This window comes from Sturnira hondurensis, unplaced genomic scaffold (genome assembly GCF_014824575.4).
Source record: "Sturnira hondurensis isolate 20B ecotype Veracruz unplaced genomic scaffold, ASM1482457v3 Scaffold0008897, whole genome shotgun sequence".
In the NCBI taxonomy this organism is placed as follows: Eukaryota; Metazoa; Chordata; class Mammalia; order Chiroptera; family Phyllostomidae; genus Sturnira; species Sturnira hondurensis.
The window spans coordinates 3,549,800-3,565,763 of NW_028081528.1; the positions used below are offsets into that span (position 1 = coordinate 3,549,800).

Sequence of the window (15,964 nt, forward strand, 5' to 3'; positions counted from 1 at the left end):
AACTACCTCTGCCTGGTATGTTTCTAGGCATTGGAGATACAGTATTGAAAAAGACAGGATAAGCTCATGAAACTTACATGTAATAAATATTTAAAGAGAAGATTGGGATAATACAATAACCTATTGAGGTTTTCCAATATTGCTATGAGTCCTTCCACTCACTCACTCATCCAGGCAATATTTGCTTATGAGCTCATCAAAATTTTTATTATGTATTCTAATCTCACTGTCCTCCTCCAAAGTTATCATTTCCAATTGCTTAAAAGAAATACAGTTTAAAAAATTAAATGATGTCGCGTGTCATTTGAAAACAGAGTCAGAAGTATCCATTTCAGACCTTTGTTTCATTTGGCTATTTCTGTCCCAACCCTGACTGATACTTTACTTTCTGGAAGGTGTGTGTGAGGAGGAGGACGAAGGGTGAGGTGGAAGAACAGAGCTTTGTTGGCGAGTTCAAAGCAGGGTCGGGAGAAATGTGTGCTGGAGAATACTAAATTTTCTATATGATGGCCATGTTTTGTGTAGTATTAGTGAGCATGATAACTATTTGCTGACTTCTATTAGGCTTTTCTCAAGAAGGGAAAAACATTGGATAGTCTTGCTGCTCAGACTTCGTACACTTCATGGAGTGTGCTTTTATAGGTACTGTGAAAGAGAGGGGCTGACTAAGCCTTCTGTGACTAGCCGTCTTCAGGTGATGAAAATTGAGGACCTGGTGAAGGATTTTGGGAAACCACTTAATTGACTCTCTTTTGAAGGAAAATGTATTTCAGAGGATAATAGCCTAAGATTTGACTTCACAGCTTCAGTGTAGATGAGAAATCCTTCTGGCTGAACTCTATAGCGAATGCTCAATTACCTTAGCTTCTATTGAACCATATTCTAAACACCTTCTTTTGTAACCATCACCTTGCACAGAAGTCTATATTTTTAGCCTTTAAGCAGAGCTCAAGCACTGTATTTAGACATCTGACTTGAAGACTAAAATTTGCTCAGTGAGCAGAACAAATGTTCAGAAAATAACATTTCAAGGTTAGAGTTAGTGTCCTGAATAAAATTCCTTTTCTTCTCTTTCACCCTATTGAATATAACATAAATAATGTACCCTGACGGGCTTTCAAGATTAAAAAGTCAGTGAATAACCATGAGCTTGGAGAAGGAAGAGAGAGAAATTAAAAATTGAAGGGGCTTCTGTTGAACAATTGTTTGCCTGAAACTAAGTACATGTTTTAGTCCTTATTCAAGAGGATTATGGATCTTAAAAGGATTTTTAAAAATATAGTAAACCTTTTAGAAAAAGAGCCAAAAATGAGCCTACAGCCAACTTAAGAAATATTGAAAGAATATACACAAAGACATTATAATATTCCTCTCAGAATGCAGAGAGGGCTGTTTAAATATTGTTTATGATTAGTTGAGGTAATTGTAGTTATCAATTTTTGATGATTTACAGTATGCTAGTCATTGTGGGAAGGTCCTTTGTGTAACTGACCTTATTTAATGTTTATAGTAATTCTATGAAATGGACTTTGTCAGCCACATTTTATCAATGAGAAAACAAAGGGCAGAACATTTAATGATATTCCTAGGACTGTATAGTTAGTGAATAAGTGAGTGTTTGGCAATACATTGTAGATATGGCTCATGAAAATCCCAGAATGGTGCCCAAGACACCCTAGTGTTGAAAAATAAAACTGTTTCCCTCCCTTGGGGAATGGACAAAAGTGCTACATCGTGATTATTATCCTTAAACAGGCATTGCAAGGCCCCGGGAGCCTTTCCAGAAAGGGAGGTCATACATTTGCACTGAGGGAAGTGATCATCAATTGGTGAAACTCCGTCAGGAATTCAGATCACTTGGATTGTGTGTGACTTGGCGAAGAACTTATTCCTTTGTATCCCAGGAGGCACAAGGGTATTGTAACTGCATTGCACAGTGGGGCCATACGTAAGTGCGTCCAGGCATTCCCTCCTCCTTGCTGCCTGGTGGGGGGGATGGGCTTTACTTAGCACAACCCAATCTCTAGGAGAACAGCACCAGTTAGAGCCCATGAATGTTTGCGTGATCACAGGTTCTCATTCTTGGGACTCGGGCTGAAAGAAATATTGGCACTTCAGGATGATTTTTAAGCACTGCATTTAGAAAGGAATAAGGAATGTGTGAAACCCTTTGACTCTATTCTGATTTCCAGTTTCCTAACACTTCAAGTACACAAGGAGATATTCCCTAATTGGGCATAGGAATAATGCCAGATGAGAGAGAGGAAGTCAAAGGTCAGTTCGGAGATTTCTTTTCAAACTTGGTGAAATACCAAGTTCATGTAGCAGAAAGTGTGGCAGTGGGCTGACCATTATTTACTAAACTGATTATAATTTCTGTTTGAAGAATGGGTTGTCAGTACTCAAGGATCTACAACAGAGATTTTAAAATACTGCGATATAATTCTATTTAGTTATAACATATATAATTCTATTTACTTTTTCACAACTCTTAGAAGTTATCACAGTTATTTATAGATAGGAATATTCAGCCTGGGGAAATTAAATAATTTGCTCAAAAGGAAACAGTAGTAAATAGCAGAATTCAGCTATCTAATATTTTGAGTTATAGAAAAATATTTAAAACAAATCAAAACACCCCCCCCTTCTGTTTCTGTGTTTGTAGAGTATTCCATCTACCCCTCCATCCTGGCCCAAATGAGGAGGTAGAAAAAACATTCCTGTGGCAGTTAGACGTCTATCCACAGCCTGTGTCGCATCACTAACTGTCCCCCTTGGCCAGCTTCCCCAGCCTTCCCTTCCTAAGTGCTGCTACGATGCTGTGTGTGTGAATAGAGAGCAGTCTGGGAGGTGCCACGTTCGTGATGGCTGTTTTCGTCATGAAAGGTTCTGAGAGAGTTTTTACTCTTGTCTTCATCCGTTTTTCTATCATTTCATTTTACGACCATATATTATTTAATAATTAAAAATGTTCCTTTAAAGTCAACAAAGTAATTATGAATTTTGTGTAGCATTTACAAATAGTGTGTAAATTACCAATTTAAATGCACACACATATATACATATCTATTTTTAATTAAATGGTGGCCATACGATGGCTGGGAATGTGACACTCTGGGGCCACTTCTGTCTTTCATAGTCGGGTTATGAGTTAGGGCTTTCAGTTCAGAAAATGTGGCCTCCGTTATATATTCAATTGCGTTTTTTTCCCAACTCTCTGTAAGCTCTTATTTTATCTTCCACCCTGTAAACTACAGAGGAGGCAAACGTACTTGTTTTTCTTCTTAGTCTCATTTATTTCATGATGCTCAAAGTTTCAGGACTACCACAGGCGAACTGCCTAGATTCCAAAGAAATTTCTTCATGCTAGGCATTGGTTTTATAGTAACTCTTGGTTCTCCATTTACCAATTATGGAATCTTGGTCACTTAACCTAATGTTGTGGTAAATTAGTTTCCCCATCTGTAGGGTAGAGGTGAGAAAATTTAACCCTCAGGATTGCTGTGAAGTTTAAATGACTTAAAATTTTAGGCATGTGTTATCATGGAGAGTGTACAAAGATACATTTCTTTCTTCTTCACTTGATTTAAATCCAACACTTGCTGTAGCTATCGTCTCAGGTTTAAAACAAAGTAAACTGGATATGGATTTCAAAAATCTGTTTTTAAGGGTACAGTAGGTTCCCCCTTACCCAAAGTTTCAGTTACGCACAACGAGCTGCGGTTTAAAAATATTCAATGAAAAAGCCCAGAAATAAGCAGTTCATAAATTTTAAATTGCATACCATTCAAGGATCAGGATGAAATCTCGAGCTCTTAGGCTCTGTCCACCTGGGGCATGAGTCATCCCTTTGTCCAGCTTCTCCATGTGGGATGCACTACTCACCTGCTGGTCATTGTATAGCCATCTTGGTCCTCAGATGGACTGTTGTCGTGATGTGGAAGTGCTTGTGTTCAAGTCACCTTACTTTTTAATAATGGCCTGAAAGCACAAGAGTAGTGATGTTGGCAATTCAGATAGGCCAAAGAGAAGCCCTAAGGTGATTCCTTTATGTAGAAAGGTGGCAGTTCTTTTCACTTCATCGCAGGAAGGGTGGGTACGATACGATAAGATACTTTAAGAGAGAGACAGCATTCAGATAACTTTTATTACAGTATTTTGCTATAATTGTCCTGTCTTAATACTTGTTATTGTTAATCTCTTGTTGTGCCTAATTTATAAATTAAACTTTATCATAGATGTGTATGTATAGAAAAAAAATCCTGTGTAAATAAGGTTGGGGTCTGTCCATGCTTTTAGGCATCCTTTGGGGGTCTTGGAACAAACCACCTGTAGACAAGGGCGGGGCTACTGTATCTGAATCTCTTTGCTGAGTAATTAAGATGACCAGATGAGAATTCTTTCCACAGGAACATGAGGTTGATTTGACTCCTAATCATCTGTTTGCCAGTCACGCTTCACTTTATTGAAGAGTAAAATATAAAATCCACAAAGCCAAAGTAGCAATCAAATACAATTCCTGAAGCCGAAAGACCAAGAAAAGGGCACTAGGATATGTAAAAAGTTTCTGGAACCCATGAAATGTGCTAAAATTTTTTAGATGTCTTCAGATTTACGAAGTATTTTTTGATTTGCCACTCAAAGTAGGAAACTTGGTCAAAAAGAAAAAGTAAAAAGAAGCCTGTAAAATTTCTCTATACTCATACCATTCAGAGGTAACCACTCTTCACATTCTAGGCTCTTATTCCAGTTTGTTTTCTACTAAACATAGCAGGTCCTCGAATAATGGCATTTTGTTTAAAGTTGTTTTTTCCCCTAATATTGATAAGAAATAAAAAACTCAGTTCTCAGCTGGACCCACTGTCTGTGTGGAGTTTGTGTCCTCTCCCCATATATGTCTCAGTGGGTTTTGCCCAGGGCTCCAGTCTCCACCCACATCCCAAAGCTGTGCCCCAGGGAAGAAGGATGTCTCCCATGTCCCAGTCTGAGCGAGTGTGGGTGTGGCTGTGGGTGTAATGAGTCCCGTCCAGGGTGGGTCCCACCTTGTACTCTGAGCTGCCAGGAGAGGCTCCAGCAACCATGACCTTGAACTGAAGTAATAGGGGTAGAAAAAAATTCTCTTACTTGTTTTTAATTCATCTTTCTTAAATGTGTGTATAACTCACACTTATTCGAATGATTAATATTAGCAGTGTTGGGTCTTTAGAATTTAGATGTTTGATGATGTTTTTGTGACCAGAAATATGCACCAGGGACTTAACTCTTGTTTATGTCAATTAGCCTATGGCAAAAGTGCCTTCAGGTTGCAGTTTCCAAGAACCTAACGGATTGACCACGTTAAGTGAGGACTTACTGTTTGTAGTTGGCGTTTCGTGTATGAGGTGTGAGGCTGTGAGTGGAGTGCGTTTGTGTTTCAGGAGATGAATAATAACATATACATGTTTTTGTATCTTTTTATCTTATTTAACGTTAGATTATAAACACTTTAATGCCATTAAATATTTTCAGTATCATGACTTGTAGAAGTTGTAATTCATCATATAGTCATACCATAATTTATTCTATTATTCCCCTTATTTGGGGAATTTGTGGCATTCCACATATGGAATTTGCTGGTGCTCAGCAACATTTTAAAGTAACGGTGTGATGGACATTCATTTAAATAAATCACCATCCAAATCCCTTTCATTAATTTTTCCTTTAGAAATTATTCTGAGAAATAGAGTCCATCTCAAGAATTGTGAACTTGATAAAGGATTCTTGATAAAGGATTCTTGATATATCATAACATTTTTTTTTCCAGGAAAGGTATACCAGTTGACACTTCTACCAGTAGTATAGGAGAGTGCTTTTCAGATTATATATGCTTGTCATCATCATATATTAACATCAATTGACAGAAAAATGTTCATCTGTTATAATTTGCATTTATTTGATTACTTATGAAGTTGAACACTGTGTCATTATGTTTATTGAGGAATACACTCACACATACACACCCTGTGATTGGTATCCTTTTTTTTTTTAAGCAAGTACTAGATATGTTGTATTCCGATCTCAATTTTTAAAAATCTATTTGGATGTATGTCAATAAGCAATATCTTGATTAAAAATAATTACTTAACAGCGAGCTTAATCAAATGCTTACAACAGTGTAAAGGGACTACATTTTGGATTCTTTCCTTTGAAAGGCGTGCTGCACGATACTATGGTTGTAAGACTTTCATCACTCTTTTTGTGCCTGGCAGTGGATAATGTTGTTTATCTTGGGTTGCCCAACAATGTCAAACTAGCAACTTTCAAACCTGCAAACATGTACTTTGTCATCAAAATTGAAAGCTATAACTGAAAGGAAGGATTTCGTTCACACACTGTATAACCTCCTGATTCTGTAGAACTGCAATGCATACACTGGAGGACATGTTTAAGGACTCAAGCTCCAGTCAGCATGGAGCATGAGATTGGAGACAGAGTGGGTGTCTTTCCAAAGTAAATGCTAGCGTGGCTGTATGTCCTAAAAGACACCATCTCCAAAAAGCATGTCATAGTTTCCGCAATAGTGTTACTATAATTCTAAAGGTTCCCACATGAACAAAGCCAAAGGGGGATAGGATGGTGGGGGGGAAGGCTGGGGTGGGGGGAGCGGAGGGGGAAAAATAGATACAAGTGTACTTGAACAATAATTTTAAAAAACTGAAAAAAATTCTACGCGGTCTGTTGGTACATTTTTATAAATTCTAAAGAAATCAATAGTAATTACAGAATTTTCAGTTTGTATACATGTGTATTTTAAATGGTTTTATTAACTATGATTTTTTTACGAAGATATTAGCTTATTTTTCCAGGATGTCATATTTGGTGCCTACAGGGATCGGCTTTGAAACATTTCCATTAAATATTTCTAATTTGGGTGAAATTACGTTTTTATGGGAGTGAAATGCGGTCCAATTCTTTAGCAGATTGAAGGATAAAACTGGATTATATGAAGAGAGGTTTTATAAAGTATTTCTTAAACCTTAGAGGAAGTTAATAAAATAATTTTATTGAATTCAAACATGACTCAGCTTCTAATATTAATTTCGTAAATAGGAAAAAGGTAATTCCATTTTAAAACTTCTTCATTTTGAAGGTTAACTTTATTATTATTATTTAGCACATAGGGAAGTTTACTTTTTACCTCTTTTCAAGCCAAACTCTTTTTTAATCAACATGCAGTTAGAGGGCTTCCTGTGTCCCGCGTTGCGTCTTAGACCCGCCCCTGGGCCTGACTGTCTAACAAAGGGAGTAAAATAATGACCTATATATCTGGGACACAGCGTAATACACCCAACTGCTTGATCACAACCCATATTCTGATTTGTAGACAGCTTAATTTTTTTTATCTGGTCTTTAGCCAGATGCAACATGGAACCCAATTGACTATTTGCGAGGAATTTCATTTGTCCATTTTAATTGTGGTTCTCTCCAAATGTGCTCAGAGAGGCCTTCATAACTACCATCCTCTAATTTTCAAAAACTAAATATATTAAATACTTTCTGTTGCTTCTTTCTTACTGTAAAACCTTATGTGTTGATTTTAACAAAATTAGAAAACTCTGGAAAGTAAAATGAGAAAATGTATATATCAATAGAGAATTCTTGTTAACATGTTGGCTGATACTCAAGTCTATTCTATATAACTGACGTATACTTGTTTTTACAAAATGGGATCAAAGTACTTGGTCATTTGCTTGTTACACGGAATATCATGTCTTTGGCATTACACACTTTATAAATGCCATACCTTTTTTTTTTTTAGCAATTAATACCTAGATCATGTTAGCCTGCAGACAAATTTTTATGATCCAAAAAGTGTTTGCCAACCTTTTGAAAAAAGATTTCTTATAAAAAATTATCTAGATGTCTATTTTCTCTTGAAAGCTGGGATGCTCTCTCCTGCTCCTAATCTGCCTGGCATGGTGCTAGGAGCCTGTCGTGGCTGCCGGTAGTGGCCGGCCTTAGCTGAGCCTGCACTCTGCGTTCAGGGCGGCCCTCCCCTACCCTCCTGCACCACTCCGCGGTCCTGCGTGACTCCTGAAGCCAGCTGAGTTGCAAGGCTAGTGGTTTGTCTAGGGTCTTGGTTCACAGTGATGCACAACTACCATGCACTTTCCTGTTTTATTATTAGAAACTTTACCATGAATTCATTTTTCACCGTTTGGAAGATCATGTCACTGATACAACGTAGCTTATGGAACCTGAATAACCAACACACAGCATTATCATGTGTGTTTGAAGTTCCCTTGTGCAATACAGAAAAGAGGAAATGTTGAGACTCCTTTAAAATCTTTTATGAATAAGGAATAGTTTTCAGTTCCTAGGAGAGAATATTAGTCATTCAGTATGTTTTCTTTACTTCTGCAGTCAGTAGTCCTGGGCTTTGGTTCATCTTACTTTTATTTTATCATGTGCCTGTACGTCTGGTTCACTGCTTCTTATTTCAGCACTAGATTTTATTCTGATGTCTGTTCAACCCTTTAGTCTTTCACTTTCCTACCCTTCTTATAAGGACTGGCTTCTTATTGCTACTCTTCATCCATGTTTACTCATTGGTAATAGGGCAGACCCTGGAAGACTTCTTAAATGTGTGAATACTCGTGCCTGAGAGAACTTTATAATCTATTTTAAAAATACTGTATAGAGATTGAATTGAGAATCTATGAGTTTCATTCTAGGTTAGCAAAAGAGGCTTTGCAGAGTATTTGATTTGAAAGTGGGGCTTTGTGCTAAATAAACTTAATATTCCAGGTGATCATGGAGGACATATGCAAGTCCTAAAGAGGCTTCCAGAAAGACATTGTGTAGAACTAATTTGTGCCTAGTCTTAGAGGCTAAAGAAACGTGCTCAAGGATTTCAGAGAGAAGCAAGTTGGTATGTTTGACGGGGGAGGAAGCAGGCTGCACAGTTTTAGAGAAGGGGAGGATGAGGGTAGTTCTCTTTCTTTTTCATTTTTTTCTTCCCTTCCTCCTGCTGTGGAACTCTGTACCTTTCCTTCTTCCTTCTATGACGGTACAGATGCTACAGATGTGCGTGAGAGGGATTAAAGCAACTTGGTCATGCGTGTGATGGGTCGATTTTAGGTGTTTGGTCTCACCTCAAACTCAGGCAAATACAAAGATGCGACCTCAAGGGCTTAGAACTACGTAGCTGTTGCTCCTCAGGGAACATTGTAGCTGGGATCTCAGAGTTAAGCATCACTTGCATTTCACTTCATTATACTACATTTTCTTAGCTCTAATTAGAAAACAAACCTAAGGAGAGAGACAGTGGGTGCAGTCGGTCTCCAAAGTTTTCCCCTCATCTGTTACTAGTGAGTTACACTGAACAGGGGGATCGCTGCAAAGGGAAAGGTGGTGGTAGTGAATTGCTAGCTCCCGTAACCTACCTCAGTTGGCCAAATTTAAGTCTTTTGGCGACACCATCATCGCATGTGAATATGTGAAAACAGCTCTGAGGGAACATTTTCTTAGCCAATAAGAGGCAAAAGTTAATGAGCCTTCAATGATGATTTGATTTTCAGACATTCTTAGTGCCATAACCCTTACATATGGTGGAAGATGCACTTCCAAGTCATTGTTCCAGATTTCATTAAAATGCCAGCCATATAGTAGCTCAGAAAATTCCATGTCGTAGGGTGCTGGGGTGATGGTGTTTTGTATGTTGCAATCTTTTGCAGTTGTATTAACATATCAGAAGTACTTCATCCTTGAAATATGTCTTAGACACTGTTTTCTTCTCGTTTATTGCAGATCTTTATACCTGGGGGGAAAAAACAAACAAACAGTTTGTAGCTTCTTCAGAGGACGTTTATTTTTCCCTCACTCAGAGGCCTACATCTGCTACATTGTCCTGTCTTAATTGCTGAACTTCAGAGGAAGACAATGGCCTGAGCCAGGGCCCCAAACTGTGGAAGTTTCTATATCTGGTAAACTGGCTCCATTCCAGGGCAGAATAATTTATCAACAAATGAAACACCAGCTACTTCCCACACATCTTCTGATTGCATTAAAAATCACTCCCCTTCCCACCTCGCTGAATGAGTTAGCTTAGAGTATGCAGCTGGCAGACATTCTCTCCTCCTCCTCCTCCTCATTTTGTTGAATGCTGGTTTCTGTAGTCTATCAGGCTTCTTATTAATAGTAGTAAAGTGTTCATTCATTAACTGTGTCATGCTTAAGAGCTAGACACTGTCATTCTCTTTCCCCTCCAGTTAGGCTGTTTTTATAAAGTTGTGCTGTAGCAGGAAAGTGAGCTGGAAAACGGATTTTGTGTCTGTAGCATCAGGTACTATTTAACCAGAGGGAGGGACTGATAAAATTAGCAAGTTGACTAACCACTTCCTTTCCTGGTGGCTCTTTAATATTATAACGGATACAGAAAAGTTCAGAAGGACTGGGCTAGTTTTCGAAACCACAGCACACTTTGGCAAGGAAGGAATGCACAACAGAACGGGTAAGTTTCTTTCTTTTGATTTTTTTAAGAGAACCATGAAAAGACTATGGGGGTAGAAATTTTGAAGTTTGACTATGCAAATAGTCTTTAGTAATTTGTAGGCTGTGAAGAACTAAACCTATAAGGAGGAGGGAAGCAAAAGGCAGCTAACAGCAGTAGCTTCGACAACAAACCCATAGCGTGATTCTGGGAATCTCTTTATTGTTCCAGATAGACAAGATTAAGACATTCTGGGGGGAGGGTTCTTGTACTAGGGAGATTTTTAATAAGTGTTTCTACACTCTCAGTTCTCCAAACTGAGGCTGGAATCGTTAGCAGAAGTGCTGACTTAGTGAACCAGGGACCCTCTGGATCTTGAAACAGCTTAAGATCCTCGGTGTTCTCCTTTGTGGTTGAAGTTCTTATTGCTTTTAATTTTTTTATTGTGGACATCTCAAACACAAATGAAAGGAGGGTGAACAGCATATAGATTTTCATGCACCTATCACAGAGCACCCGGGGTTGTGAACTCGGGGCTCACCATGTTTCATCCACACCGCCGTGGTGCGCTCCCCGTGGTGTGAGTCTGGTTGTATCGTGATGCAGTATTTGAAATGTACCATCGAGAGCATTGAATGAAGGAGGCCTAGCATCTCCTAAAGGCTCATACCAGCTCAGCCATATAAGTTTTAGGGAAATACTGTTGCAGAAAATTCAGTGAGGAGTCCAAGAAAGCAAGACCAAGTTTCCGATGGTTGTTTTACCGGTGTGAGTGGGAATAGAGGACAACAGTTAAGATCATGAATATTGTTTGGGGTCAGATTTTGTCTCCACTGTAATCCAGTGACCATATGGAAGTTTCTGAACCTTTCTCTGCCTTTTTTTCCTCCCTTGAAAGTGAAGGTTATAATGCTACTGATCTTTCAAGGGTAGGTGACAAGGAGACCATGCCTGGAAAGACTTCGCAAACTGCGGAGAACCAAGTGCTGCTGAACTGTAGGTCAGCCACAGAACTGTTTGTTGAAATTAATAGAGAGTGGAGACGAGATGTGTTTAAACAGAAAGCCAAACCTGCATTGAGGCACACTTGGTTGTCTTCGGACCATTGTCTTTCTCCTGATTATTTATTTGGTCGTGCGAAGCTAGGAGAAATCCCCACCGAAATATCTTACTTGCTAGTGGGGCCCTGGACACCCCTGTTCCTGCTCTTCTCCAACTCAAACCCTCCACACCCCAGCCCCAGCTCTGAGTTAACTCTCAGAAAACACTGTCAGAGCTCATCTGCCTATCTTCTCACTTTGAGCATGAGGGAGTAAAATTTGTCTAAGCTCACAGATCAAGGAGTAGTTGAGGTAATGTCATGTGCCCCTCTAATTCCTGGGGTGGGGGTTACCTTTTTTGGGTTCAGGCAAACCAGCTGGGCCTTGGAGGCTGCCTCACTTCTGAGATCTTGTCCTCTTCTCTCTCGGGCAGAAATCTCCAGGTTTGCCTCGGCCTTCCAGGGTTGCAAGCTGCCCAGATTTTTTTTTCATTAAAGATGGTACAACTCTGAAGATGGCAAATGGGGAGGTGAGGGCCTTTCGTAGTTTGTTACTTCTCTACCATATTAATACTAATGGATGCTATTTATTGAGCATTTACTATGTGCCTGTTGCTGCACTGGGCGATGTTCTCATTTAATCACCCTAATGTCCCTGTGAGACACTTACTGTTAATGTCATCATTTTATACACAGGGAAGCTGGGGTGTGGAGAGATTAAGCAATTGACTCTCATTGCCCAGCTAATAAGAGACAGCCAGGATTTTTTTCCGGGTCTTTTTGACTTAACCATTTCTTAGAGCATTTGTCCATAACAAATCAGTTTATCCATACATGTGCAATAAAAATGCACCCGTGATTTTGCTCTTGGCCATCCTGAAGGTGAAAATCATCAATATTCCTTTAAAGCAAGCTGAATGGAAAAGCTCTTGTCTAGCAATAGCTTTCCCACAGAGAATTTTAATAACAGCTAATTATAAGTTGTAAATTTGTCATAAATCTTGACAAATACAGAGGCTGGCGAGGCCGGGGGATAGAGTTACCACTGTAATGAAGCAAATAGTGAACTGAGAAGGTAGAAAAAAGAAATGCTTTTTTAGTAAATTAACTATGCCTCGGTGGTGGAGTTTGCTCTTAAGGCCATTTGTTTCTCTTGAGGTTCTGTAAACGATGGGCGAAATTCGTCTAAGTCAATTTTCAAGAACACACAGTGCTGTTGTAAAACAAACGCTTAACACGGATGCACTGCAGAAATAAGAATTGGCTGCATCTTCTGGGAGGTGCTGGGAAGAACTGGGGCATGCACAGTCAGACGTTTTAGAAACCCAGCATTGACTTTTCGTGCTTTTTCTTTTAGATTACTGGTACAACTGTAAAAATAGAACTGGCTGTGTGAATGAAGGGAGAGGTTAATTTCACAACTTTGGAGATATTTTTCTCTTCCAATGGAGTAATGGTGCTTTCACAATGTTTTCTTTCACTAAAAGGGACACTGTCTGGAATAACCAGTTGAAAAGGAAAGCATCAGATATAAAATGATCGATTTACCAGGCAATCTGATACAATCAGCAGTCTTTAAGCCTTCCTTCATTGACTGTGGTCCTTTTGTTATCTTGGTAGGATCAGCCAAGTTCACTTATAAAAACACGGGAAGAGGTTTGAAACACTGCTCTCATTTTGCAGAGATGGGAGGAGGTAAATGGAGTGGAGGCCCCCAGTGGGGGCTGGCAGGGGCAGGGGAGTGCAGGGAGCAGGGTCATTGTTATAAAGCACGCTTGCATCCTTAAATCTTTGAGAGAGAAAAGAGGCTATTTAGTACCGGTGATTACAAACCATTTTTTCCTAGAATTCTCCCACTATCCCATTTAATGTCGGTATCTCCTAAGAACATACTATTCGCAACTCATGAAGTAGGGTTTAAGGTTGGAAATGTTCATATTTGTCTAGGGTTAGAGACAAGTTCAGAAGTGCCATTTAGCTTGTCAGCGTCCTCATCTTTGTGTGATAGTGTCACTTCTGATGGACTTTTATCTCCCTCCCCGCCACCAATGACTTAATTCCATGCCCTCGTGCATCCAAACTACCTTTTCTGTCCTAATCTTTAACTTTCTCACTGCTTTATTGTCATTACTGTTTGGGTATTAAATGTTTTATTAAAAGTCTTGAATAAATAAAGCATTATTTTTCCTCGGGTTGAGTTCTCTCTTCTTCTTTTGCACATTTAGTCACCATTTTTTTAGTACTCCCTGCCTCAGAGATTCAGAGATCAATAATCACAGCCCCTACTCTCCTAAAGCTGACAGACTAGACTGGTGGGTGATACAAAGTCATATGAAGTCAGTGAAGCTGTAATTCATGAAGTACATTCCAGCTTCATTGGACCGACTACATTGGGATCGGCAGAGTGTGTGTGTGTGGATAAGAGCCCAAGCTCTGAGATTAGAGAGCTGTGGTTCAATCCTGTTACTCTGTGATTTGGGGTATTTTACCAACTTTCCTAAGCCTTGATTTCTTCACCTGTAAAATAATACTGATCTCATAGGGGTGTTGTCTGAATTATATGATAGGGCTGATCTATGTTAAATATTAATATAGCAGGATGTATGTAAGTTGAGGGGATGAGGGAAAGTCTCTCTCAAAGAACTTCCCTTGAAGATGAGCCACAATGACACAGAAAGATCCTTCTCATCCCAGGGAACTGTGTGTGCCTAAGTGGTAAAGAATTTGGCCTGTCTGGGAAAGAGAGTAAGAACCAGGATGGTTGGAACACATAAAAAGGGGAAAGTTGCTAGGAGGTGTCAACAGCGGAGTGCAGACTGTGCAGGACCAGGAGGTGATGGTAGGGAGGTTGCATGTTGTTCTAAGTGCAATCAGAAGTGATTGAAAGTTTGCACAGGAAGTTGCATTATCTGAATACTATTTTTAAATTAGTTGCAGAGTGGAGACCAGATTCTCAAGGAACAAGAGTAGACACGTAGAAACGGATTAGAAAACTCTTGCAGTAGATGGCCCAGAAGTGATGGGGCCCTGGACCAAATAGTGCCCGTGGGGATGACAGTGATGGATGGAGTTGAGAGATCTTGTATTATCAGTACACTCAGTAGAGGGCAGCATAAGAAGGTGAGACTGAGGAAAGTGTCAATCACGACCTTGACGTGAGCAGTGGGGTCTAAGGAGACTTTGTGTGTGATGATGGGGTCCTTGGAAGAGGAGCTGGTGTGGACGTCTCAGTTGAAATGCTTTAGAGACATTCAACGGAATGTGCCACGTAGGCAGCTGATGTCATACAGATGGTATGTGAATTCACGGAATTAGATGTGATCATGTGGGGAGATGATATGAAGTGAGAAAAGCTGAAGGCCCAGGACTCAACCATGGGAAACGCCACAATTTGGAAGACAGGTACAGGAGGAGTTGTCGGTGAAGGAGATGGGTAGGTAGTGCCCAGAGAAGAGGGAAAATCAGAAAACAGAGTATTCAGGGGAAAGGAGTAATTAGCTATATCCAATGATATTAAAAGCTAATAAATTATCCAAAAAAATCACAAGTTTTGGTAACATGGAGTTCATTGGCTTATAAGAATTAGGCAGAAAATTCAGTTTCTTTAAAATGTTACTGAATTTTAACATATTCAAAATTTTGCTATCGACTCATTGAATAAATGCATGAAAACTAATACTATTTAACAGTCATGTTTCTTTCCTAGTGGGAGTACATTTATAAATTTCCTTTTTTTTTTCATGTGACTGTATAACATTCAAGGAAATGATAAAATATTTATGCTGGTCTAAATTCAGTTTCCTATATACCAAACTGCTTGAAATCATCACTTTCTTCATATTTATGTTCCCAATGTCAAGGCCCCTGGGCGCTGCTGCTGGGGACGTCTCTGGAGGGTGCCATTCACACATTGGTTCTCCACTGAGGGCATTTCCATCCTCTAGGGGGCACTTGGCAGTGTCTGGAGATATTTTTGAATGTCACAACGGAAGGCAAGGTATGCCACTGTATCCTAGTGGGAAGGGGACAGGGTTGCTGCTAACTAGTCTGCAGTGCACAGCGCCACTTCACCTGGTGAGGAATGACCTGACCTGAAGTGTCGGGGGCACCGAGCCTGACGTGGACTCTGCTGCAGAGGAGCCCAGTGCCCGCTCCGAGGCCCTGGCAGCTGCAGTGAACTCACAAGCGGGTTTCTGCAAGGGAGCGGGGATCTCACACTGTGTTTTTCATTGTCTACCGGTACTTTACATAGAAATAGTCTTTGGATTTTGTTTGCATCTTGAGACTTAGAAGAGAACAGTGAGTAAATACAAGTAAAGTGCATTTGTATAAAGTGCCTCTACAGAAGGAATTTCCAACAGAATTCATCTATACAGTTAGAAAAAGAGGGCAGTGCTCCACCCAATGGATGTTAGGCTTTTTACATCGGAGTTGGAACCTTTAAGTAGAATTAG

General features: G+C 39.6%; 1 protein-coding gene across 6 annotated transcripts in view; it reads left to right on the forward strand.

Annotated features, from left to right (window-relative positions):
• The window catches only part of HDAC9 (histone deacetylase 9), an 835,653-nt gene that overhangs the window by 176,262 nt on the left and 643,427 nt on the right, over positions 1 to 15,964 (forward strand). Inside the window, exon 1 of one of the 6 annotated variants that reach the window (XM_037056278.1) lies at positions 10,269 to 10,492. The exons of the other annotated variants lie outside the window; for them this stretch is intronic. Within the exon in view, the coding sequence (XP_036912173.1) occupies positions 10,477 to 10,492 (16 nt within the window). The 5' untranslated portion in view covers positions 10,269 to 10,476. Of the gene's footprint in view, positions 1 to 10,268; positions 10,493 to 15,964 lie in introns of those variants that run through there. 6 annotated transcript variants of the gene reach the window in all.